At 41.0% G+C, this 24,787-nt stretch overlaps 1 protein-coding gene across 1 annotated transcript in view; it reads right to left on the minus strand.

Annotated features, from left to right (window-relative positions):
* The window catches only part of MCTP1 (multiple C2 and transmembrane domain containing 1), a 412,208-nt gene that overhangs the window by 263,207 nt on the left and 124,214 nt on the right, over positions 1 to 24,787 (minus strand). The window contains exons 5-6 of the mRNA XM_054986650.1: positions 23,412 to 23,520; positions 14,036 to 14,074 (exon numbers count right to left, since the gene is read on the minus strand). Coding sequence (XP_054842625.1) covers positions 14,036 to 14,074; positions 23,412 to 23,520 — 148 coding nt within the window. The remainder of the gene's footprint in view (positions 1 to 14,035; positions 14,075 to 23,411; positions 23,521 to 24,787) is intronic.

Consider the following 24,787-nt stretch of genomic DNA (forward strand, 5'->3'; position numbering starts at 1 on the left):
TTAATTTCCGTTAACATCAACTTTTTAAGTGATTTTTTACGCTGCCCTTCCAAAACCTGAATTTTCTTTATTATTCCGTTTATCTGTCCTATTTTCTCTTTCCTTTTTTGTAAGGTCGTAGGTATCAAATTTCATCTCATAAAAGCTTTACTTGCTTCCCAGATTGTTGTATCAGAGACTTCACAGACAAGATTCAATTTAAAGAATTCTTCCAAATCTTTCGTACGCTTCCCTAAAACATCATCATGCAATATGTTATCATTCAGTCTCCATCTTCTTTTATTTTGATCTCCTTGCCACTCAATCAATAAAGGACTGTGGACTGCATAAATTTTTGGTTAAATTTCAGCCTTTTAAAAATTTGCTGATGTTTTCAATATCCAACTCATGTCAATCCTAGAATACATTTGATGCCTTTCTGAGAAAAAAGGCATAATCTCTGGACTTTAGATTTGCAACTCTCCAGGGGTCCACCAAATTTAACATTTCCATATATCAGAAAACAATTTTGGGGAACCTTCCCCCTTCTGTCTTCTTGGATCTATCCTTTTTTAAATTCACATTCCCAGAAATCAAAACATTCCCCTCTTGAAGATCTAATAGTTTTTCAAAAATTTTCTCATAGCATTTTTATTTTGCCTTATTTGGTGCATATATTGATGTTAAAGTACTTTAAGATCAAGGATGAATTCTGTCATGCGTCTTTCAAGTGAAAGTCATTTGTGGGAAAAAGAAAATGTAAGGATGATTCTCAGGTTGATTTCCATACATATCTGAAGAAGTCAGCACTGACTCACAAAAGCTCATCTTGAAATAAATGTGCTAGTCTTTAAGGTGTCACTCGGTGTCTGCTTTATTTTGCAGCAACAGTCTAAAACAACTACCCCTTTGCAATCAGCATGAACATATCCATTTTTATACATAAGTACACTCTGATTTTTGTGGCCCTTTCACCTAATGAGACAAAATGGTCTTGGACAACTGGTTTTTATTGTTAATTTGTTTTTATTGTAATCATAATGGATTACATAGTTTTTGTTTTGGGATTCTACAGAGGCTAGAAATCAATGGGCTTAGACTGGAGTTACTTTGTACAGGATTATTACTGTAAATCTCTCCACCTATCTGCTGCAATCTTCTTGGAATAGAGAAGGCTAACATGTGCCCAGGATGTTTTCAGATATATTTATATTTGTATATCAAACAGCTGGGAAGGAGAAGCATTAATAACTTTACCTGCAGAGTAATTAGTTTGATATTTAGAAACCATGCATGAATGGCTGCTTGCATTATTGTTTCTAAGTGAGAAACAATACAAATTAAAGTAGTTTGTAGTTTATGTTTGAATATTTTGTATATTTGTAGACAGAAATAATTTTTTTTAAAGGAAGTACGCTCAAAACTTTAATGCAAGTTGTTATTTCAGCTCACGAAGTAGTTTTTTGGCTCACAACACCACACAGCTTAGAGGGAACATTGCTTATGGGTACATTATAAGTATGTGACAAATAGTACACTGGGAGATCTATCCACAAAAGTGCGATGGGTGGAAAGCAGGTACAGACAAAGTCTCTCCTGCCTCTGTGCACATACACAGAAGTGCTTTTTTCCTTCCCCCAAACCAATTTGAAGGTGAGTTCATTTACATGTTAGGTAAACTTGGGATTTCCCCCAATCACTCATGATTTTAGAGAACTTGTGACCAGGCCCTTATCCATCTCTGGTTCTTTTGGAGGATTCTTGTCTGGTTCTCCACTTTATATGGAGTACATTAGGGTCTATTCAAGCTTAAATGGATCCTGTTCCTTCTACCAACCAGATTGTCAGGTTATAAGCTTTCAAGGGAGCTTGACTCTGGACTCAAATCCAACAAAAAAATTATATTTAGGATATATTGAATATCATAGCACCTTTTTAATAAAGAATTAAGTAGTGTCTAACTGTTGAAGTTGTAACTTAAGAGGATGAGTCTCTTAAGTATGTGCTTTGGGCATGTCCAGATATTTGTGGAGAAAGTTATAACTGATATTAATTTTGTATTAGAATACTCATTGATTTTTTATTAGGATGTTTATAATACTTCTACATTATTTGCCTGTCTCCTGGAAACTAATCAATAGTCAGTGAAAATGTCCTTACTGAAGCTAAAAGAATTATATTAAGGATTGAGGACCTTACAACATTACCAACATTTGAACGCATGGCATATAGACAACAACAACATATAGACTTTTATGTAGATATCTGGAAACCTTTTACAGAGGCTTATGTGTAGACCTAACAAGATAATCAGTTTAGGAGTCCCCAGCATTCCCCCTGAGATTACATCCATCAACTCAGGTTGGGGTTGGGCAGCAAGGTGGGCAGTACACCAACTTACAGCTTACAGAAGTTTACAGAGCGGCAGTCTATGGGAGGGAGAACATGTGGTTGGGAGGGGAGTGTAGGCGTTGGGCTCTTACTGGGCACCACCCCTTCCCCTCCGCTGGGTGTGTGTGTGGGGGGGGGGGTTCTGTAAACTTTAATTAAATGGAGAGCCAAGCTGTAAGACCAGGACAGCTACATTTCCCATCAAAACTTGAGGGAAGCTGACAAGTGTCCAACTTGTGTCAGGCATCACTTGTAGCTTGGCTCTCAGTCCCAACATTAGGTACATAGCCTCAAAACTGGTAGTCTATTGGATGGGGGACAGAGTCCTTATAGGTTACAATGACACCACCTGATGTCTGAACAGGGGTCTAGTAGTCACAAAATCATAGGATTAAAAGAAATCAGAAATTCATCAAGCTAAGTCTCTTGCCTTGAACTAAAGTTCTCTGCAGATACTTGCAATTAATCTAGTGCACAATATACCACAAACATGAAAGAGCAAAAAAACCCCAAGAAATATGCAGAACAGAGAGCTCAAATTACAATGAAGAAAATAAAGACAGTGGTCATTTCAGAAATAATACAAAACTCTGGTTTGTTTTAATTGTGGTTCATTTTTGAAACTGAAATTTTACTGCAGATAATCACTCAAATCCTGGTTTGCCTTGACAAATACCAGTTTATTTGCATTAACTCTAGCCAAATCTATCTGTAGCTTGGGAGTGGACAAGGGTTGCACAAAAGTATGCATGAGACTAACAGACCAAACCAACTTCAAAAAATGACTTCAGGATCTTAATTAGCAGAGGGCCCTATGTTTAATACTTCCTGTATCCTACCACTCCACTAAGCTAAGTTTAAGGAACTTCCAATGGAAGAGCCAATTAAGCTGGAAGAAGGCCCCTATGGCTGAGCTTCCCCCAGTTAGGATACGACCCAGTTACAGTAGCCTGATCCTGAACATTAAAAGCTACCAGCAAACTCAACCTAAACAAACAGTAGATACTACAAAGGTCAAGTCAAAAACCTTTAAAATATATTTAAAATACATGTTTATTATACAGGGTACACAGTACTCAAATTAAAAACATAGGGCCTGAATGGCAGGCGGCACACTTGTGCTTAAAATGGGTATATATAACATACTCCAAATACAGCTGATGATACTGTCAAGTGACCAACACTAAACCAGACCATATGTGTTTCAGCCCCAGAGCCTTCCTCAGTGGTCAGGCATACAATTTTTGTAATAAGAAAGCAAACCCACACATCCAGAAACCAATATGTAAAAAATGCTCCTGATGCTCTTATCTGGAAATGCAAAGGGAGAAAAGAGGAAGAATTTTTTTTAAAAGAAAAATTATACTGATGGCAACAACTACACTGTAAAAAAAATTGAGGGGAAAAACACAGAAGCAATTTTGCCTCATTTAATGTGTATGATACAGATGACTGCAGCAGGCCATGGATAACTTCACATGCAGAGTGCCCTCACACAGGCAGGCAAGGACTCCAAATCTAGTCTCTTCAAGAGCACATAATAAGCCCAAGCCTCCCGACTCACCAAGGGGTGCCGTTTGCAGGACGTGGGGTGCAGGACGTGGGGGAAGGTGGCTGCCATGTCATCCTGGCCTGGGCTGCTCCCAGTGGCCTCTGCACCCAGGAAGCCAATGGGCTCACGCTGCCCAGCTGACCAATGAGTGGCAGCCTAACCAGGTGGAGGAAGAGCCCCTGACTAGCAGACCTGGCCCAGGTGGGCTTTGCTCAAGTCCACAGACAGGGCTTAAATCAGGAACTGGCTGGGCTTGCGGGCGCAATTGCCTCTGATTGGCATCAGAGGCAGGAGTGCCCTCGGCAGCGGTGAAGGGGAAGGGGAGAAAATGGGTGTAGGGAGGAGAGCCACAGCTTGGTGCATGCCAGGATCAATCAGGAGGGAATATTCAAGCAGACAGGTACAAAAGGCCATGGTTTCCAAGAAGGTGACCAGGGCCACTCCCCGCCAAGGGACCAAAGCCTCAGTGCAGACAGCCAATGAAGAGGCTGCTGTAAGGGGCAGGGGCACTCACCCCATCCCCTCCATGGCTCCAGGGGAAGGATGGAGGGGTGGCGTGGTAGGACTGGGGATGCATGAGTATGGGGAGGGGCAGCTGCACATTTCAAGGGCTGTTCAAGCCTTTGAGAAACCCACTGAACGTGTGGAGCAGCTGGGCTGAGGCTGCAAGCTTGTCAAGGACCTCTCCTAGGTGGCTGGGCTGCCTCTCCCCTCTTCAGCAGGAGGGAGGGTCCAGCAGTATCGCTGCTAAGCCCGCCACTGCTGGAATGTAGCAGGCCAGCAGCCAGGTTGGGTTTGGAGGTTCTCCGCTGCCTCCTTGATCACTACCCTAGCTGGGCAGTGGCGACTTGCTTGTGGGTGGTTTTCTACAATGGATTCCAGATCCCTTTCAAGGGCTCTTGGGTGGCCACCCCTTTCAGCAACCTCAAGTCCACCAGGAAGCTGCCAGAGGTCATGGTCAGGAAAATCAGCAAGGAACTGGCAGCAGGCCACATGGCTGGCTCCTTCCTTAGCCCACCTCTCCCCAACTTTCTCCTCTGAAGGTAGTGCCAAAGAAGGCCCTAAGTGAGTAGCACCTGATACACAATTTGTCCTATCCACAGGGTTCCTCCATTTACAAGGCCATCCCAGCAGAATACTGCCCCATTCGATACACATCATTCGATCAGGCAGTTCACCTCATCAGGTCCTGCGGCACCGGGGCCTTCCAGCTGCTTCTGGTGCAGAGGACTTCTGTTTTCTGGGATTTAAATTCAGGAGCTGCTGGTATCTGGACAAGACAATGTCCATGGACTGCTCCATGGCCTGGCTGGCTTTCAAAGCCTTTAGTACATTCATTGAATGGGTAGTAAAGGACTATATAGGGTGCCCTCAGGTAACCCATAATCTGAACAATTTTCTCATACTTGCCCTGGCAGACAGCACTCCCTGTGCCAACCAACTGGCCACCTTTCAGGTGTTGGCCAGCAAATTGGGGAGCCCCTTGGCCCAGGAAGAGACAAAGGGCCTGTCTTCCTGCCCGACCTGTCTGGGCATTGAGCTGAACTTGGTGGCCAGGTGTTCCTGTCTCCCCTTTGATCAGCTCCAGGCCCTCCATGAGCTGATCCTGCACACCCTATCCTGCCCTACATGCACACTGAGGGAGCTGCAGGCCCTGCTTGGGCACCTTCATTTTTCTTGTAGAGTGGGCCTTCTGCATGAGGCTCACCAGGACTACAGCTAGCACTGTTGCCCCCTACCATCAAATTAGTGGCTCCCAAAGAACAAGGAGAGACTTGGAGGTCTGGGTTTCATTCCTGTCTGGGTACAATGGGGTTATGCTTTGGTAAGACTCAGTGGAACTGGGATCAGAGCTGCAGGTGCACTCTTACACCACTGGCAGCATGGGTTTTGGCCTGTGCCTGTACACTGCAGTGGGTTTGGGATCAACTGGGATCTCACATTCCCTGAGCTTTTCCTGATTGTGGTGGTGGTGGTCATCTGATGGAAGTAGCTCAAGGACAAGCAGGTGAAGGTTTGGTGTGAAAACCAGGCAGTTGTTTGGGTCCTGAACAGGCAGTCCTCATGCTCTGGGCAGGTCATGTGTCTTGTCTACTGGTTGCTCTTGGCCTGCTTGGCTGCTAACATCTCCTTCTCAGTCCATTACATTACAGGTGATGATAACAGATTACAGATGGAGCAGTTCTTCACCCTGGCCCAGGAAGCTTGTCAGACCCCAGACCCATTCCTAGACAACTTGTGGGAACTTGGGAGAGTTCAATAATGTGGGGAATATTGGAGTCCATTGCCCCCTCCATCCTGTGGGCATGCCAGGCCTCACTGGCCAGTTTCCTGGGCTTTTTCACCAGCTGTGGGGGGGGGGGGTGGCTGGGCTGCCCACATCCGAAGCCATGGTCTTGTGCTATCTAGCTTCCATACAGGAGCAGGGTTTCACCTCCAAGACCAAAAACAGCCACCTAGCAACTATCTCCTCCTTTAGCCTGCGGCTTCCTTGACCCCTGCATTTCCTTTGCGGCATAGCAGGCCATAGAGGTTGGAGGCGGAGCAATCCACCCCACTGTGATTCATGCAGGCCTATCACTGGGCACATGATTGCCAGGGCCATTGGTCAGCTTTTTCACACCTGCTGGTCTGCGGTGGAACTTCTTTATTCCCACATTTCTGCAGCAGGCTGTCCAGCTGGGCCCTTCTGACACGATCATGATCCAGCTGGGGAAGAATGATCTGGATGCCCAGCCAGGCTTGGACTTGTTGTGTGCCATCTTGGCAGACTTGGGGACTTTGTGGGATCACTTTCGGACATGTGTCTGTTTAATTTGGACTTGCTTGAAAGGTGCTCATGGCAGGGCACCTCCTCTCCTGAGAAGATCGACTTAGCCATAAGACAGGTGGCAAAAGTTGTGAGATGCTTTGCAGACTCAGTGTGTGTGTGTGTGGGGGGGGGTGATTCAACACCTGGACATTTCCTTTTGCATGGAGGTGGTGTTCTGCCCTGATGGTGAGCACTTGTCCAGTTGTGGGCAGGATCTTTGGCTGCAAGACCTGAGGGACTGTCTAAGGGGTTGGTTGCAGCTTTAGGAGCTTTGGCAGGAGCTGCTTTGGGCTCCTGGTGTGGTTTGGCATGGGTAAGGGGGAGGACACAGCCAGCTAGCACTGTTTCCACATAGATAAGAAGCCCCTTAAGGGATTTGGGGAAAGAGGCACAGATGGGGCAAACCCAGCTCAGGGGCTGCTGGGGCATGCTCGCTCCCAGATGACAGGGGAATCACACACAGACTTCTGCTCACGTAGATTCCCACTGACTGTCTTCCTATGGTTTCCTCCTCAGCTGGTGGACTGAGGGGATGTGGAGTCTACAGTTGGCAGGCAGGTCAGCTGTTGCTTGGATCCAAGCCCCATGAGGTGCCAATGTTCTTGAAAGCAGTATTCAATAAAGTTGTGGCCTTTTAAGCTCCACCTGATGTCTCTCTCTTTTCTGTCACCTCGCTCCTTGCCCTCCACCCCTTGAGCTGGTTCCATAAAACTACCAACTAGACTTTACCTTCATGTCTCACTGCAGCAAATCAAAGAGATTTCCAGAGGTTAGTTCCTTCTTTGGACAAAGGAAAGACTGAAGGGTGTGTGTGAAAACATTCTTCTCCATTCTAAACTTAGGAGGAGAGTATTTTCTTCCACTAGATGTTGGATTTTTGTTTTTCCAATAGGCACTGCCAGCCTGTGGAGCTTCTTCTTTTCAATCCATCAGTCAGGTAGTCTTCCTCTCCTGCCCTTCTCTCTGCTCTTTCCCCTACTATCCAAATTTACATTGTAAGGTCCTTGGGATACAGAACTTGCTTTAAGCTTTTTCTGCTGCCTATTACACTGCAAAGCACTTGGTTTTGGGTACAGTCTGTGGACCTGTTATGTTATGTGATTTAATGGTAAGTCTTGGGGGATCCCATCTAAAAATCATGAAAATCCATCTAAAATTGGCAGGTCAGTTATGTAGCATCATGAATACAATTCAACATCTTTTATTATATGAAAGGGGTTCTTCTTGGCTGTCCAGTTCGCAAAAGAACTTCCAACTGCCCATTGAAAGATGGACCAGGCTAACAACTTTTCTAAATGCTTTAATTAGGCACTGCTATATTTAAAGAGTTACACATAATGTAGGCTTAGAAGGGTGATGTAGTGTGCCCTCAAGTCATAGCTGACTTATGATGACCCCTGGTGGGGTTTTCATGGCAAGAGACTAACAGAGGTGGTTTGCCATTGCCTGCCTCCTGGCTTAGCAGGGAGTCATGCTAAAACAAAGCCGCCAGAATAGGGAAGAATCACTGTGAGGTTAAGGTGAAGTTTCAATTACTGAAAAGAAGCCCCCCCCCCATGTAAGCGGTCAGCCTGGCCTGGTCCGCCATTTTAACAGCAGCTTCATATTTATGGCTGCTGCTAATATTGAAAATGTTCAGGCCTCTGAAGTAAAATGGCTGCGGTTTGGCCAACAGAGGACCTCTAGCAGTTGCTGAATCCCGCCCGGGAGACATGGCATGCATGGAATGCCACTCAGGAATGTGGGGTGATTAAGGAATGATTGGATTTACTCTCCACCCCAGCCCTGCTGGTGCCCAGTGCAATAAAGGCCTCACAGAGTCACCCCCACTTAGCACATTCCTTACCCTCCTTCTGTGATGAGATCTCCTGTCCATGATTGAGGAGCTAATCAAATGAAATTCATAAGTATAGACAGTCATTCCTGGCACAATGTATCCCCTCCCTAAAAACACTTAACCTAGCTCCGGTGTACTTCATCAGACAAACTATTCCTTTTGTACAGCACTAGAACACATTCTGCATTTGCTTTCACACACCCTGGCAGCTATCAATCAAAGTACTCAATCTTTTTGTCTAACCCAGGAACTGACCATTTGAGTCTTTGTCCTAACTGCTAGGAGGGCTCTCCTCCAACTCAGGGGACATTTTACCTACAAAGGTAGAGCTCTGGCCCCATTCAAACCGTGCTAGCTTCTAGGATGCTGCTCCCTTAGGGTCTCTTCCCTAAGCCTCTCTTCCTTTGAACACGTTTCCGGATCCACAAGTGCTGTTCCCTTGAGGTTTGTTCTAAGCCTCTTGCCTTGCCAAGGACGCTGGACGTCTGAAGCTTCTTTCTCTCTCTCACCATGGACTGGACCCCCTTCTCCAGGATAGGCAGATATAATTACTCCCTCTTGCTATCCCCAGTTTCTAGCTACATTTCCTAGGACTCTGTGTGTGTGTGTGTGTAATTATTTTCCCCAGTAATTGGTGTGTATGTGCATGAAGTTCTTGTGTTAAGTTATTGTTATATAACTTTATATATATATAAAGTTATTGTTTGATATTAAGCACCAGACTCGCTTGTTCTATTGTAGGAAGAGACCTGGTATACAAAGGTGATAGATCCCAGTTACTGCCTCTTGTATAGCTGTCTTCCTTGCCAGCTAATTCACCCATAAATCATATTTATTGCAAGCATAGGTGTAAACTACGGGGGGGCTGAGGGGCTCGAGCCCCCCTGGATTTGGCCAGGGGGGGCTGAGCCCCCCCCAGGCAGCCAGTGAACTACATGGGGGCTAAGGGGCTCAAGCCCCCTCAGATCTCACATGAGAGTCTCAGTTACAATAGCTGATGAAGCACAGGATTGTCCCCCCCTTCCTGTTATATTATATTATAATTTCTGATTTGTTGGGGTTTTGTTCCTGTTTTTTGCTTGTATGTATTAGTGTGTTTATTAAGAATTTATCATTTTTAAAGGTATTGTGGTTTGTATAAACAATTTACAAATAAATGTTACAGAAGAATTAAGAGGCTGATAGAAAGTATTTGATTTTGAAAATCAGGCTCCTGGAAGGCAAGATTTACACACTAGCAACAATATATGCACCAAACAATGCAAGAGAAAGTTTTTATGAAAATGTTTTCCAATCCATTTTCAATTTTCAAGAAGATAATGATCTTCGGAGACATGAATGGGGTAATGGATCTAAGAAAAAGGGGGGGGACCCAAAGAAGGCAAACTTCCCCAAAATGTGCTCTCTCCCCTCCTGTCAAGAAACTTTTTTTTGAAGTAATATCTTAAATAGTATATGATGGCTTCAGTGGGTTAAATGTCTAAAAGATTTTTGATCCTACAAAGGGAACACAAAGCTTACAAACTATTAACCGAGCTTGTGTCTCTTTTACATTGTGGGCGACTGAAGTGGTTTACATAAATAAAAGAAAGGACCAGAGAGCATGTGAGATTTTGACAGCCATAAATCCAGAGAGCATTTACCTCAAAAGTCTCTCCCCTCTCTTCACTTCCCCCCATCTTCTCCAAAATGTGTTTAATTATACGGAAATGTTACAATTGGAAGATGCTTGTAGGATCAAAAATCTGAATATTGGAGACTATACCTTCTTTTCTGACAGACACCAAACACATTCAAGGATTGGTATGTGCTGGATATAAAAAATGTAAGTTATTTATACTGTTTGTTATATTATGTTTACTCTTTTTCTTTTGACATAATTATAATTGTGAAATAGTTTTTATTTTATTTTTTCTGTTCTGCTTACATTTATAAAAATAAATTTTATATAAAAAAGAATTTATACACTGACTTAAAATACCTTTGACTATGACACACTAATTAGCTTAGTCCTTAACCCTGGCTGGCTCCACCCATTTTCAATGTAGCAACAGTCAGATTGCAAGACCTCTGTTGGATATAAGCGCAATATAAGTGCATGACTACAATTTACATTCAGGGAATGTTAGAAGATTCCACTTCTAATGCTGTCCCATTCCTCAGGTTTCAGAGGGGGAGAAACCAGAGAGTTAGAAAGATAGACAGGTCAGAGCATCTGTTTACTGTTTATTCCTTTACTGCCCTTTGATGTGTAGATTACTACTCAGGAGCAGAGATGGGCACGAACCTAAATACGACCCAAAAAACCCACGAACTGTATGCTGGTTCGTTGGGTCGTATTTACAGGGGCAGTTTAAATGGCCATTTCCCCAGTTAAATGGCCATTTAAACTTCTCCTTTAAGGGCCCTGCTGCAGCAGGTCCCCCCCCGCCGCCCGCCAGCTGATAGTTTAAAGGGACCTGCCTGGCAGAGCCCTTTAAACTGCCCAAACCCCAGTGGCCTTCCTGCCCTTCAAGAGGCTGAAAACGGCCTTCCTGCCCTTCAAATGGCTGCTGCGGCAGCCATTTGAGGGGCAGGAAGGCCGTTTTCAGCCTCTTCCGTCGCCCTGCAGGCCCCCAGAGAGGTGGAAGAGGCTGAAAACGGCCTTCTTGCTCCTCCTGGGAGGAGAGGAAGGATGCTGCACTGCAGGATAAGGTAAGTGTGGGGCTGGACTGCAGCTGGGGGGTAGGGTGCTGGGGTTTGGGCAGTTTAAAGGGCCCAGCCAGGCAAGTCCCTTTAAACTATCAGCTGGCAGGCTGCAGAGGGGGGATCCCCCCTGCCACCTGCCAGCTGATAGTTTAAAGGGACCTGCCGCTTGCAAGGCAAGAAAGGGCCCTTTAAACTGTTAAATGCCCCTTCCCCTGCTGCTGTTATGGCCAGAAAGGGGCATGAACCACCATGAACCACGAACTGGTTCGTAACTGGTCCAGGTCCGTGGTTCGTGAAACGCACAAATCACGAACCTGCTGGTTCGTTGTTGTTTTTTTTTTGTTCCATGTCCATGTCTACTCATGAGGACTTCCTCCTCAGAACAGATCTGTAGGTAGGAAGCTCTCTTCACTTTCCTGTCAAACTATGGAGTTTCTATAATAAAGAACTCTGACTTCTTTTTTAAAACAAATTTTTTTCTAAAACTGCTTCCCTTTTAAAACTTATACACTCACACCAGCCAGCACGCTCCAGCCACCCATTATCATGTTTTCTCTGTAGTCAATGCTACTCTGTTAAGGACCAGTTTCTATTCCTTTTAACAGGGAAAAAAGTAAGTATCTATTTTACTTTCCAGTAACCTTATCATTACGTTGTATTTTGGAAATGGAACACTGGGAAAGGGTATGCCTTATGTTTCCTTGTTGAAATAGCTTTGTTTGCTTGTTTGTGTCTTTTTTTTGCTGGGTGTGGGAGAACAGTTAGTTTTTTTCATGGTAATGTATGGGAGGGGGCTGCTTCAGTCACTCCTAAACTCCTCTTTCAATTTCCATTCCATGTTTAAATGGAGAGGTGGTATCTATTGCAGAAAAGGACAATTCCTAAAAATGAGTGCTGTCTCTCTGAAGCAATGAGAAGCCCTATCTGCATGAACAAGATTGGAAGAGGGGGTGCAGATCAGAGGCCTTTTAAAAATTTCCTTTTGCCCTGTGTCCAGGCTTTGATTTGGTTAATAATGTCTTTTAAGGTGGAGTTTAAGCAGTGTGCTAAGAAAGCAAGGTATATAAAATCCTAGGTAGTATAACTGTGAGTTTTCTTTGGGGTCATGACTAGCACTGTTCTGAATTGCCTCAAAATGTGCTTGTACTCACATAGGATATAAGTTTGAAGTGAGAAGATAGGAGTTTGCTACTACTTTGCACTCTGTACACTGCTCAGAAATCAAGTGCACGGAAAGTATTTTGTATTCTGCCCTGGTTCAGACTTCAACCATGCATTTACCAAATGAAGGCATCTTCAGTACTTTCAGTACTAAGTCACACTTATGAATAAGGCAGAATCAAGACTCCTGTAAATGAACGTCCAGGAAAACTTAAAAAATGTTCCCTTACAGGCTTTTCTGTGTTGCCTTTCTTAGTGTCAAATTTATGACAGTTTGTCCTATACACATGATATGTATAATTATAGATCATCAAGTGACTATCCTAAAAGTGAATTTCAAAAACAGGACACAGCAAGAGATCACTGAGATGGCACTATAACCACTGACCAACTCCCACATTTTCCTAGTTTTGGCCCAGCTCAGGGGCATTGTTAGGGGGGTCCCTATGGGTGCCTGGGTCCCCCTAAATTTGTGTGGAGCCCCTCCCTAAATTTCCCATGGCCACGCCTCCATAGATGGTGGCAATGGAAGCCCCTCCCTGTGATGTCACTGGCATAGCAATACCTCTGGACCAGCCCCAGCCTCCCCCCCCCCGGGAAATTGGAAAGTCTACGCCCCTGATTGCAAGGAGACCACTTCAGGTAACACCAAGGGAAGACATTTGTACTATAAAGTGATACTGAGTAGTGTGTATGTACGGGGGCAAGTGTCATATGCTGAAATGGAGCCCCCAGATAGGAAGAAAATCCTTGTGTTAAAAAGCAGCCACAAGGAAAATACAATTCCCATGCTCCTTTGCTCTCTCACTCATAAGAGTGTGCGTTGTTGCACTAGATGGATATATGCAGTTGTCCAGCAAACTCCAATGAAAAGCTCATTGATCATGCAATCTGATCAGCAATCAATCTGGAGTTTATTCACAATGGGAAATTATGACATAAGACAATCCTGCAGAGGTTCGAGCATTGCTACAATTTGGCAACACTTAAACATGATTATTTTGTTATCACAGAAAGTAATCATTATGCTTGGGTAGATTACAGTCAGAAGCAGGGTCAGAAAGAAACAGAACAAGCATTCCGTGCTTACTGGAGCACTTTCCATCATTCCTTCTTCCCAACACATGTCACCACCACCTCATTTGCCACTATTTCTAACATCCACAGAAAAGCCAAATGCCTGATTAGTTATTACGGCAAAATGTGTTCAATTATATGTTTAAGCTTCCTGTTACTGAAAGGCATATGGTGGAAACTGTGGCATGTAAATCCAATGGTTGTATAGAACAATGTTCTGTGTTCAACAAAAATCTGGAGTGGATTATTCCTTTGTTTTTTAAAAAGTATTCACCAAATCAGCCTCCATTGACTGCAAATAGTGTAAGTAGACATTAATATAAACTAATCTTTCTTACCAATCTGCATAAAGATTAAAAATATTGCAATGAAGATATCTTTAAAATGCTGCAATATAATAGAAATGAAGTTTCTTAAAAAGGCCTCCTACATTAATAAAATTATGGAACAGTTTTACATCTCTGTGTTATAGCTTTCCATTTAAGTGACAAACAAAATGTCACACATTTTTTCCTCAAGACCACATGCTAAGAATTACCTTACTTGATCTTTTCCAACTCTTCCTCATTAGCATTGTCTGTAAATGAAATAGAGCATTTTAATCACCTTTTACTCATTCACACAGGAGAGAGGCCAATTGTTTTCCAAAGGAGCATAGCACATACTAATGCTACTGGTGACAGACACATTTCAAACAGCTACACAAGACTAAAACCAAATAATTACAAGCACTATTCACAATGAAACATAATCCAGACAGATCTGAGCCTCTAATTCTTTGATGAAGTAAATGAGGATAAAGTAACAAAGATGTCTGAGGGTCAATACAAAAAATGGAACAAACAACAGCAATAAACAATGATTGATCTATAATTAAACATGAAGGGAAAGTGCAATTTTAAAAATTGTGTTTGAATTTGAATTTAAAACTATATTTGGTTTAAGAAGTTTAGTTCCAGTTCATCTTGACTAGGCAAACACAGGGAATCTGTAATTTATTTTCCAGATTCATACCCCGCATCAGTGAGAATAGTATATTAATGAAGTAGAAAAGTTGTTCTCATCCCCAGTAAGCTAGATCCAACCAGAGTTCTCAGTTACTTCAGAGAATGCCAATTAAAAATGGAGTTTCAGTTCTTGTAAACACTTCATTTGAAGCTAGGGTCATAAGTATCTCATTTGAAGCTAGGATCATAAGTAGAGATGGGCACGAACAGCAGTATGAACTTTAAAAAGCCACGAACAGCCCAATCAGCTGTTCACGAACAAGCTGTTCGTGAGGCCCCATTCTAAACGAACAGGTGGTCGTTGCAAGCTTCGTTCGTTGCTGTTCGTTGCTGTTTGTCAAGCCAAACAATCTGGCACCTGCAATCAGTTCCCTTGGCAACCGGAGGCAGGGACTGCCTGATCTCTGTCTGAACTCCTGCTGTTGCCCTGGAAACCCCAATCTAAGCCCAATTTAGCTTGATAGGCAGGTCTTCCTTTCAAGTGTGGAGCTCCAAATTTGTTACAAGGAAGCAAAGAGCAGGGGGAAGGGTGGCTCCCAGTTCTGGTTTTGCAGACAGTGAGGGAGAGACAGTTGTTGTTGGCATTTTGAGAGAGAGACAGGGAGAGTGCATTGGAGCTTGAATTTTCTGTGTGTGTGGTGGGATAGGGATCTACATTTTCAAGTTCCAGGGCTGCTGCCAGGCTCTAGGCCAAGCTATTATTTATCACTGGTACCTTTCCTGCTGCCTGCTCAGGTAAGGTTTCTGGGAGTGGTGTGGTAGGGATCTACCCCTTCAGGTTCCAGGGCTGTTGCCAGGCTCTGGGGCCAAGCTATTATTTATTATTGGTACATTCCCTGCTGCCTACTCAGGTAGAGTTTCTGGGAGTGGTGCGGTAGGGATCTTGATGGCTGGAGGAGAGCCTGCTAGCCCCTACGAACAACAAACATGTTCGTGAATAGGTCACGTTCGTCAATGTTGGTTGTTCATGGATGGCAATGAACAACGAACACCATGTTAGGGTTTTTTTCCTGTTTGTGCCCATATCTCGTCATAAGCACCAGTTTCTGTTTTACTGCCAAGTCTGAGCCCTGGAACACAGGCAAGTAATGAAACAAATATAAGAGAAGAAGTGCTATACTGTTCCCCTGTGAATAGTCTATTATAAGAGCAAATCAGACCTCTACATTTTCCCTGTGAAGAATTTAATTGGGAGAAGCTTACAGAATAGAGCAGATGTTCTACTAGAGAATCTAATAGAACAAAGTAATGTGGACCTCAAAAGGACTTTTTAACTGAACTTGAGTTTTAGCAACAATAAGTAGGAAGGTAAAGCGACTAGGTTTTGCTGCCTTTAATAAATACCAATGGCTTTTACTTACACTTCTTGCTGCTGCTTAAAACCTCATGAAGTTTTAAAAAACATTTCACAGGTCTCCAGAAATATCATGGGGAGGATCTGAAAGAAGAGCTATGAGAGACCACTGGTTTAGCTAGCCTAGACTAGATAATTTGACCACAGCTCTCCAGGATCTACAGCAGAAATCCTTTTTAGCCCTGCTGCTCAGCATCCTTTTAACAAGAGAATGCCAGAAACTGAACACAGGAGACCTTCTCAAGCAAAACGTACACTACTGCTGAAGATTAATGGTAAAGAAAGAAGGATGTGGTGTGATGGATCTTATTGCTGTGGGCTGAAATACACAGTGGGTTACACTGCATATTAGGAGACCCAGTGAGATCCCTAATGTAACATGCAGATTGGCCTTGAGATTTGGGGTTGATTGTGAAGTATGTTTTAAAATTCTGCAACATGGGAGATGGGGTAGAGAGTTGCTCAGGTTCCATCATTCATTCAGACACTGATAATGGTGGAGAATCAAGGATCTGGAGTTTCTGAATAAAAAGGGGCCTCATTTTGTATTTTAAACAGCCCATAGATTGCAATGGGCTGCTACAGCAAATATACTCCCACATACCAATAAATAGCCCCCTGAAACAGTAATACCTTTCATGTCATTGGGAAATTGCATATGGTAACATTTTAGTACTGCCAATATTGTACTACTTCCATTATGCTGGCACACTTAAGAGTGTAGTTATATCAGAAAGTAAAAATGCTGAATCAGAACAAACAAAAATGTTAATTGTTCAAAAACATGTGAAGAGAATTTTCTAAATTCAGATTTTTTTTCCACCGAGGAATCTCTAAATAAAAGGGAAATTATTTTAAATTCCTAATGCTATCTTAATCTGAAAGACTACAGTCTAATCTTAGTTAGAAGCAATTTTTTCATTCACTTATTAAATTATTGCTTGCCAATATTTTAAGATTGCCTTATAACTGAGTCTCTCAAGTCACTTAAGTAGTTAAAACATTAACTAGCCCAAACACTCTGTTTAAAGAAGCTAGGAGAACTAGCCTTAGTTCCTTTAGTTAAACTAATAGAAGTATATAATACTGGATGACCCCTACAGTCAGTTAAAATTGACGTAGGTAAGCTTTAAGATGAATCATAATTGAGGTGAAGAATGAGTCCCACAATCTAGCTAGCTACCTAAAGTTATTCCAGAATATTAGTCGGTATTTTGGCACGAGAAACATATGACAGCTACATGTGTATAATTAAGAATTGTTAGAGTAATCGTCAAGGCATTTCTTAGGATCCAAATATATAAAGTGATTAGAAGGAAAGATTAGTATGGAATTGCCATTTGGAAAAAGGATTTGATGGTAGTGGTTGGGTTTTATTTCAGAAATGTGTTGGGACTAAACAACTGCATCCTTGGTATTTAAAATATTACATATATTTTTAAAAATTTTGTATCTTCTAACACTAGTCAAACTGGAGGTGTAGAAGATGAGGCCAGCTACTCAAATTAATTCACAATTACTTTTGCAAGTTATTTAATGATGAAATATTTGCAATGAACTCTAATGAAGAACCAAAACACAAAGAAAGCCACGCACACATTCAAGCAAAAATGTTTACAGAACACAAGCCCATACAAGCACAACTTATAATCTATACACACTGCATGCAGCTGAAAATGCATGGCATGCATTATCATTACAAAACAGGTTAACCACATATAACAAACAGTGAATCAAATTTTAATGAAGCATTTAATTTTAAATTTTCCCTAACTAAATTTAAAAAACAATTATGGCATGTTCATCATCATCACTCTCCATTATGTTTCCATCGCTTAATTAGAAACAATTGTTTTTTGTCTAGAATTTTTTACTTGAGTTTTTTTTGGTCTGGATTTATCAACTTAAATCCACATAAGAAATGCACCTTTCAGATCCTTTTAATGTTCTTACCACAAAAGTGAAATCATACTTCCAATAATTCTTAACTGAAAGTAGTTCTACTGTATTGCACAATGTTGCAATACAAATTTTAGCAGTAAAACATATACAAAAGCTCAAATTATTGAGAACTTTTAAACATTTGAATATTCGTAAATCATTACAGTCCTAACTCAACTTCATAACATTTGTTTGGTATAATGTTTTACAACAGTTATGGCTAAAGCATATACTTTAAATATCAGATGGCATTCCATGATCAAATCTTTGCTGATACTGGAAGCAAAAGCTTCAGTACATGCTAAAATTGTATCAGCTTCCAGTATAACCCTAATATTTCCATTTGTCAAAAATATACATGGATGTTGCTACATAATTAGCTTAAATAGTATTACTATTTAGATTGGGAGGGGGAATAGAAGACACCCACTATTAGCTGCTGTTTTGGATGTTGTATTCTCACAAATGCTAACCAACAAGAAAAATGCACACGAGTACACAAATGCTACCGCATGACTTAGCAATTTTTGTCAGGCTCTTTGTTAGGAATGTGCATAGACATTTTATTCAGGTTTAGTTTGTTCTGTTAGAAACTTCTGTTTGGATTCTTTAATATTGTTATTACATCCTTAACTCCAAATTTTGTGTGAATAGAAGAAAGCCTCCACATTCTAGCAGCATAAAACCACCAAGCAGAGTCAGGAGGAACTCTCTCCCCTCGTCTGCCATTTCATTAAAAAAAAAGACCACCTTAACTTTACACATGAACAAGTGGATTCATGCATATCCATCCCCCGTTTGCTTTTAGATAAGGATCTCAGATACTTAATATGAAGGCCCTCCCCGTACAGATCGGCCACCTCTTATCTGGTCCCACAGCTCTTTTTATTTAACAACTCTGGAAAAGACAGAAGCCACTCTGCAAAACAAGCAGCTTCCCTATCATAAGACGTGCATATGGGTGAATGGAGCATATGAGGACCTGCCTCTTGCACTTTGACTACCTCCCAAAGTAGCATAGCAACTACAGCTAGGGGTTGTCAGGTCAAGCCTGGAAGCCAGCAAGAGGGCGGAGGAACTGAGACTTGGTGATATCACCAACAAGAGTAGCTCTAGGAATCACTGCAGCTCTATGATAATACTGATTCCTAGAGCTACTGTTGTTGGTAATGTTGCAAATGTCACACACACCCAGCCCTTTAGCTGGTTTCCAGGCTCAACCTTCTGGGTTGTACCCAGAAGTGACATGCTGGCAACTAGCCTTCTGTCTGCCTGTCTGTCTGCCTGTCTGTCTGTCTGCCTCCTTGGTTGCCCCTCCAAGTAGTGGCTGGCAGCAGTTCAAATCTCCAGGAATTTGCCCACCATAAGCAAACAAATGATAAGCTCACCTACAGCAGATACAAAGTTTTTGTCCCTTTCCTGAAAGTTCCTTTGTGAAGAAGGAATGTGACAAGGCTAAAGCATCTACCTTCCCTCCATTCTGACTCTTATTTTCTGCTTGTTCCCAAAGACTCAAAAGCCATACCAACTTGCCCCTGCTTAAATGCAGTGTGACCAGCACATAAGCTGAGCCTTGGGTCAGATCATCCCAAAGTCAGAGTTTGCTGCCCAATTCAAAACAGTGGCTGAGAATCTTTGTACTAGCCTTTGTAGATAGTCTTCCTCTTTCATTTACCTTGTGCCACATGGCCGTTTTTTAGGGTTCTCAGCTGAGCACTAGCAACCAGTGGAAGTATATAGGGCACACACAGGAACTTAGGAAGCAATGCCACTTCTAACTGAGTATGACTTTCTAGAAATTATTCAATCTCTGTGATAAAACCATGGTGATTTAGGGAACTCCTAGTATGTTGTGACATCATTTCTGAGCACTGCAACATTGTTGGACATCACTTCCCACACACCATTTTTTCTCCCACTGGAGTAAGGAGCTCCAATATGGCTTGTAGCTAATACACATTTTTTCTGTGTGAAATTCTTTGTTTAAAATGTGATCTTTATTACTCTTTATTTAAATAATTGGTGGCAGTGTATGGTGGCAGCAGGGGAAATAACTGCATGTCTGTGCGTGCAGAGATGCAACAATTCCCACCTGGGCTGGTTCAAACTATTTGCAGGTGAGCAGAAAAGACGTTTGCAGGAGAGCTGAACAGCAACAAGTAATCACAATGTGAGCAAAACCCAACATGTGCTCAAATATGTCTGGTCACCATGTTGCTAGGAGCAGCATCCTGTAGACACTTCAACTTTCTTTTCTGAATAGTGTGCTTTCAAAAGAGAAAAATCAAAACAGTACAGCTAAGATCTATTAGCATTAGGTGAGGCGACTTGAAATTGACAAAAGAACATCAAGTAAGCATGGTGCCACAAAAAACAAGCAAAAGAGCTATCTTTGAAAATTCTGGGGCCCTTTAAGTAGAAGAAAAAATATTTTGACATTTTGGGCTCTGATCTAATGCCCTAGCACCACAGAGCCACACAAAGTTGCTTTTAAACTTTATGCCAGCTCTGTGGTATCGCAGGAACAACCATTTTTACTTCAGGCAGACATTCTATGAAAAGGTTTAGTTTACCAACCAACCTTAGATCACTACAAATTTAAAATGGAGCCTTTGAAACTTCACAACTGGATTAATAGGCAACATGTTTTTAACAGAACAAGCAACCTTGAAGAGGGAATATTTAAGGTATACAGTCCGTGAGCCAAAAAAACTACAATATGTTAATTAACAACCCACACTGCAAACCAGACACTAGTTCAAAGAAAAATAAAATTTGTGGTGAAATTTGGCTGTTTTTCATTGGATCTGTTTGATATTACAGCCCAGTTATATTTCCATTGGTTCGGAGAAACCTCCTGGATTACATGAAGAATAGGATGTTCAGGCATTAAAATAGGAAAATGCTGGTTTTCCTGTAAGGTTTTAAGAGCAGCTCCTATTATTCAGTTACTACAGAAAATGAAATCCAGTCTCTTTTCCCACCTATTATTTATCCTGTGCTACGTAACATGAAAGATTCAAGGTCACAGGCCGGCTGGAAAAGGTATTAGTATGTGTTGGAATGGCGCAAATAGTATAAATAGTATCTGGCTTGGAAATCTTAATGCTGGTCTACTTTAGAAATTACACATTCTGTAATATCATCTCCTTTAAGACCTTGCCGATATACTATGAAATAGCCTCTATTGCTTATTTGTTCTTTCATGTTAAAACTTTACTAGTTTAAATATCACAAAGAAACACTATTTAATAATCCTATTCTCCTACTTTACAGTGATCAATCAGATCCTTCCAGATCTGCAAGTCTCAAAGCAGCCATGTATAAGCTGTGAGTAACAGCATTTTAAATCCATCATAGAACCTTATGTTGTAAAGTGCATATTGTATCATGAAATCCTACACCAAGTACTACAACAAGCTGAAAAAAAATGAGAAAACTCTCCTTTCCTGCCAAAGTTTTAAGCCACTTCAAGCTTCTGATTTAAAGCAAGGTTTTAACATGACCTCTGACACGTGGGTCATACAGGTTCCATTAAAGTAACTTTGGCTACTTAAGATGGCTGACAGAATTTTAGATGTCCAATGCAATGTGACATGTAAAATCACAATACACCTAGAATTATTCTGTGTTTGTGTGCAGTAGTGAATAATAAATGCTCCATTAAGTTCTTCTCTATTACATATTCCCTATTCTGAGACAAATTGTGAGGAGAAGCCACACAACGTTAACATATTTAAATTTGTTTCAGTGGCTGATACAGCCAGAAATTCTATAAGGGAATTTTGCTATTTCTAAATGGCAATGGACGGTAATTCTAATTAAAACTGTATAACAATACCTTTAAATTGGAGATGTTTTCTTTAAATCTGTAGAAGTATGAAGTGCATTATCATGTATTTATAAGCACTATAAGAACATTAAATCTCAAATAGCATCATCTACAATTTGAAAACCAAGATTCCAAAGTAATGAATCTTTTATTTCTTTTACATATCTACCTCATGTAAAGATGGAGCAAATAAAATATAGCAACATTTTTTAAAAAAACCTAATATAACTGATGATACCCATCACAAAAATTTATTTCAGTGAGTAGTGACTTTTGTACCTTAAGTGGAAATTTTTAGCAAGAATGTCTGCTTCTCCCCAACTCACTGCACAAACCCTTTATTGAAAACTAGTTTTTAAAAAATGGGTGAAGAAGTGCATAATGTGAAACAAAATATGGATACTTCAAAGAAATAAGTACCTGCTAGAAAAAGTTTATCACACTTGATCATACAACTAGAAGATTCATAGTTTAAGTTTCATATATTAATTTTGGTGCTTTTGCTACCATGATGATCTTGACCTCTTTTAGGTCCTTAATTTCAAGAAATTAGATAGCTTGATACTGCTATATTTTCTGCCTCCAAAATCAGCAATTAAGCTCTTCTGCACAGAATATGTTAGCTAAATGTTATCACCATGGAGAAAACATCTACTGTAAAACAGGGTGGATTTGATTTAAATCAAACTGATTTAAATCACGATTTAAATCACTAGTCAGTAAGGCTTGATTTAAATCATAGTTTTCTACATAAAGACTAATTCTTGCTGGTATAACTTTAATATGCAAGTAGATGAAGATTTTTAGAATAACAACTTTTCATATTAGTTTTACAGTTTTACAGTTTTACAGTTGTATAAAATATTGATTTTAATACTATTAGAAACACATTATAGTTAATCAGAAAAATATTGTTTCTATTCACTGAACTTCTTGAAACTTAGCACTGAAGGGGTTGATTCTGTCTTCATAGGTTTGTAGAACAATAGGGTTAAGGTCTTTTTCTCAACTCTGTTCATGTTATAACATTTTGCTGTGAAGAAGAGGCATGTGATCTCTGCTGAGCTGACACAAATTCAGTTTTGAGAACTGCAAAACCGAGCATCTGTGATAATATCTTGTAGGCAGAGAAACTGCCCAATAATCTTACAAAAACCTCTGGAAGAGCATGACATTGTGAATGGATTAATGGAATTTATCTACCAAAAAATTTAAACATATACAGCCTTATTCTACATAATTAAAAACTAATCTTTATTTCATGATGGAATAACCTTTGGATGGTAATATATTTTCCTCAAAAAGCATTTTATTTAAAAAAATCCAATTTAAATAAAAAAAATCCGATTTAAATCAAAAAAATCCGATTTAAATTAAAAAATCTGATTTTTTTGATTTTTTAAAAAAAATCATTGATTTTTATCCACCCTGCTGTAAAATGATTGGATTGCTACAGTTTGAACACCATAGCACTAGAGCCAAAATTCTTTACCAGGATCAAAGATAGTATTATTGCAAAATAAACCACGTGTGAAGCCCCTGCATATAATACCACCAAGATCCTGTTCATACAGAACTTATAACAAGAGAGACTGAACAGAAGGAGAGCATCTTGGCACACAGACATTGATCCATCCTTAAATGTTTACTAGAAAAGACAATGTAACTTCATAAGGAATTAATCCCCCTTTAATTTTACTGTTTACTGACAGAAAGCCCTCAAAATGGATATGCGCAAGGAAAAAGGGACGTACCTGGTTACATGTTAAAACACACTTACCGCTTCCCTTGGTTGTTCTTTTGGTGTCAGCAACACAGACAATAGTATAGTTCCAAGATCATCGTCAGGGCAATGTGGATCCTTCAGAGTCAATGTAACATTAATTGGCCTAGGAAACCAAACACCAAAACATCTGTTCTTTAAACAAAACACTGGTGTTTCTAAAGTTTCAGGTTCTGCAGTCTGCACATCCCAGTACAAGCAGTTTAAGAAGCAGCTAGGCATGCATTCACAATACAGTTCTGAAGAATTAATTGGATTTAAATGTTTGGGGAGGGGGGTGTTCCACCAATTCTCCCCTTCTCTTTCAGACCCCATTCCTTTCCCCTCTCCCTATGTTGTTTGTGAGGAACTGCTGGCTCCTGGGACCTACAATACAGCTGGAGTGGTGAAGCAGGAAAATTCTTCTCTGTGAAGTCTCTGGATGGTTGGATAAACATCAGTACATCTTGTCTACTGGCACCTTCTACTTATGGAATACTATCTGGAGATGCAAAGTTACAGAACAAAAGCTGCATCCTAAAAATTAGAGCTGCACTCAGAGAACTTCTTCCCATATTTTCCTTCCCACTGCAGCCCACAGCTTGTTTTCTGAGTTCTGGGAATCCTAGAAAGACGTGGCAGCTAGAGGAAAGAATCCCTGAATAATTCAAAGTACCTTCTGCTCATTGAAATGGCTTTCTACATCCCACCCAAGCATTTTTTACATTTTTTAAAAATCACATACAGTTACAAGGTATTATCCCATTCATTGGGTGCATTAATTAAAACCGGCACATGGAAAACAAAAGTCTCTTCGACTGTTTTAAAGCAATGTATTACTTACTAAACCACAGGGCTGCGTGAAAAATGATCAATTCTTTCCGATGATCATTCAGTACAGGTACTAGTCTTCTGACTGAGGAAAAGTCAGAAGTGTTGGAAATTGCAATGTCTGGTGTACAACAAAAGAAGGAAGGAAGGAAGGAAGGAAGGAAGAAGCGCCTTCTACATAGGGGGCAGCAAGGAGCAGGACCACTTAGTTAGGACAGTGAGGGCAGCATCTCTCTTGTTTCCTTGGGGGTCATCTCCTTGTCTTGTCTCCTATTGGGCTAAACAGGGCAATATCCTGCTTCTTCTCTCTCCTGGCGCCCTCTTCTCTAAAATGTAGTCAGATAGTGAGGACCTATTTCTATCTCTCCCCTTTACACTCAAGTATGTAGTTCCTAAATAAACTTTTTAACCTCTTTAACAAGCACAGCGTACCTTCATCACATTTTATTTACCTGCTCTGCCTAACAAGAAGTTTATTTATTCCAGGTCTTGGTGAAAACCATGTATCCTAGCCAAGAATCACTCAAAGCTGTATTTTAAGAACTTCATTTAATATTAATCCA

The sequence above is a fragment of the Eublepharis macularius genome, chromosome 8 (genome assembly GCF_028583425.1).
Source record: "Eublepharis macularius isolate TG4126 chromosome 8, MPM_Emac_v1.0, whole genome shotgun sequence".
Lineage (NCBI taxonomy): Eukaryota > Metazoa > Chordata > Lepidosauria > Squamata > Eublepharidae > Eublepharis > Eublepharis macularius.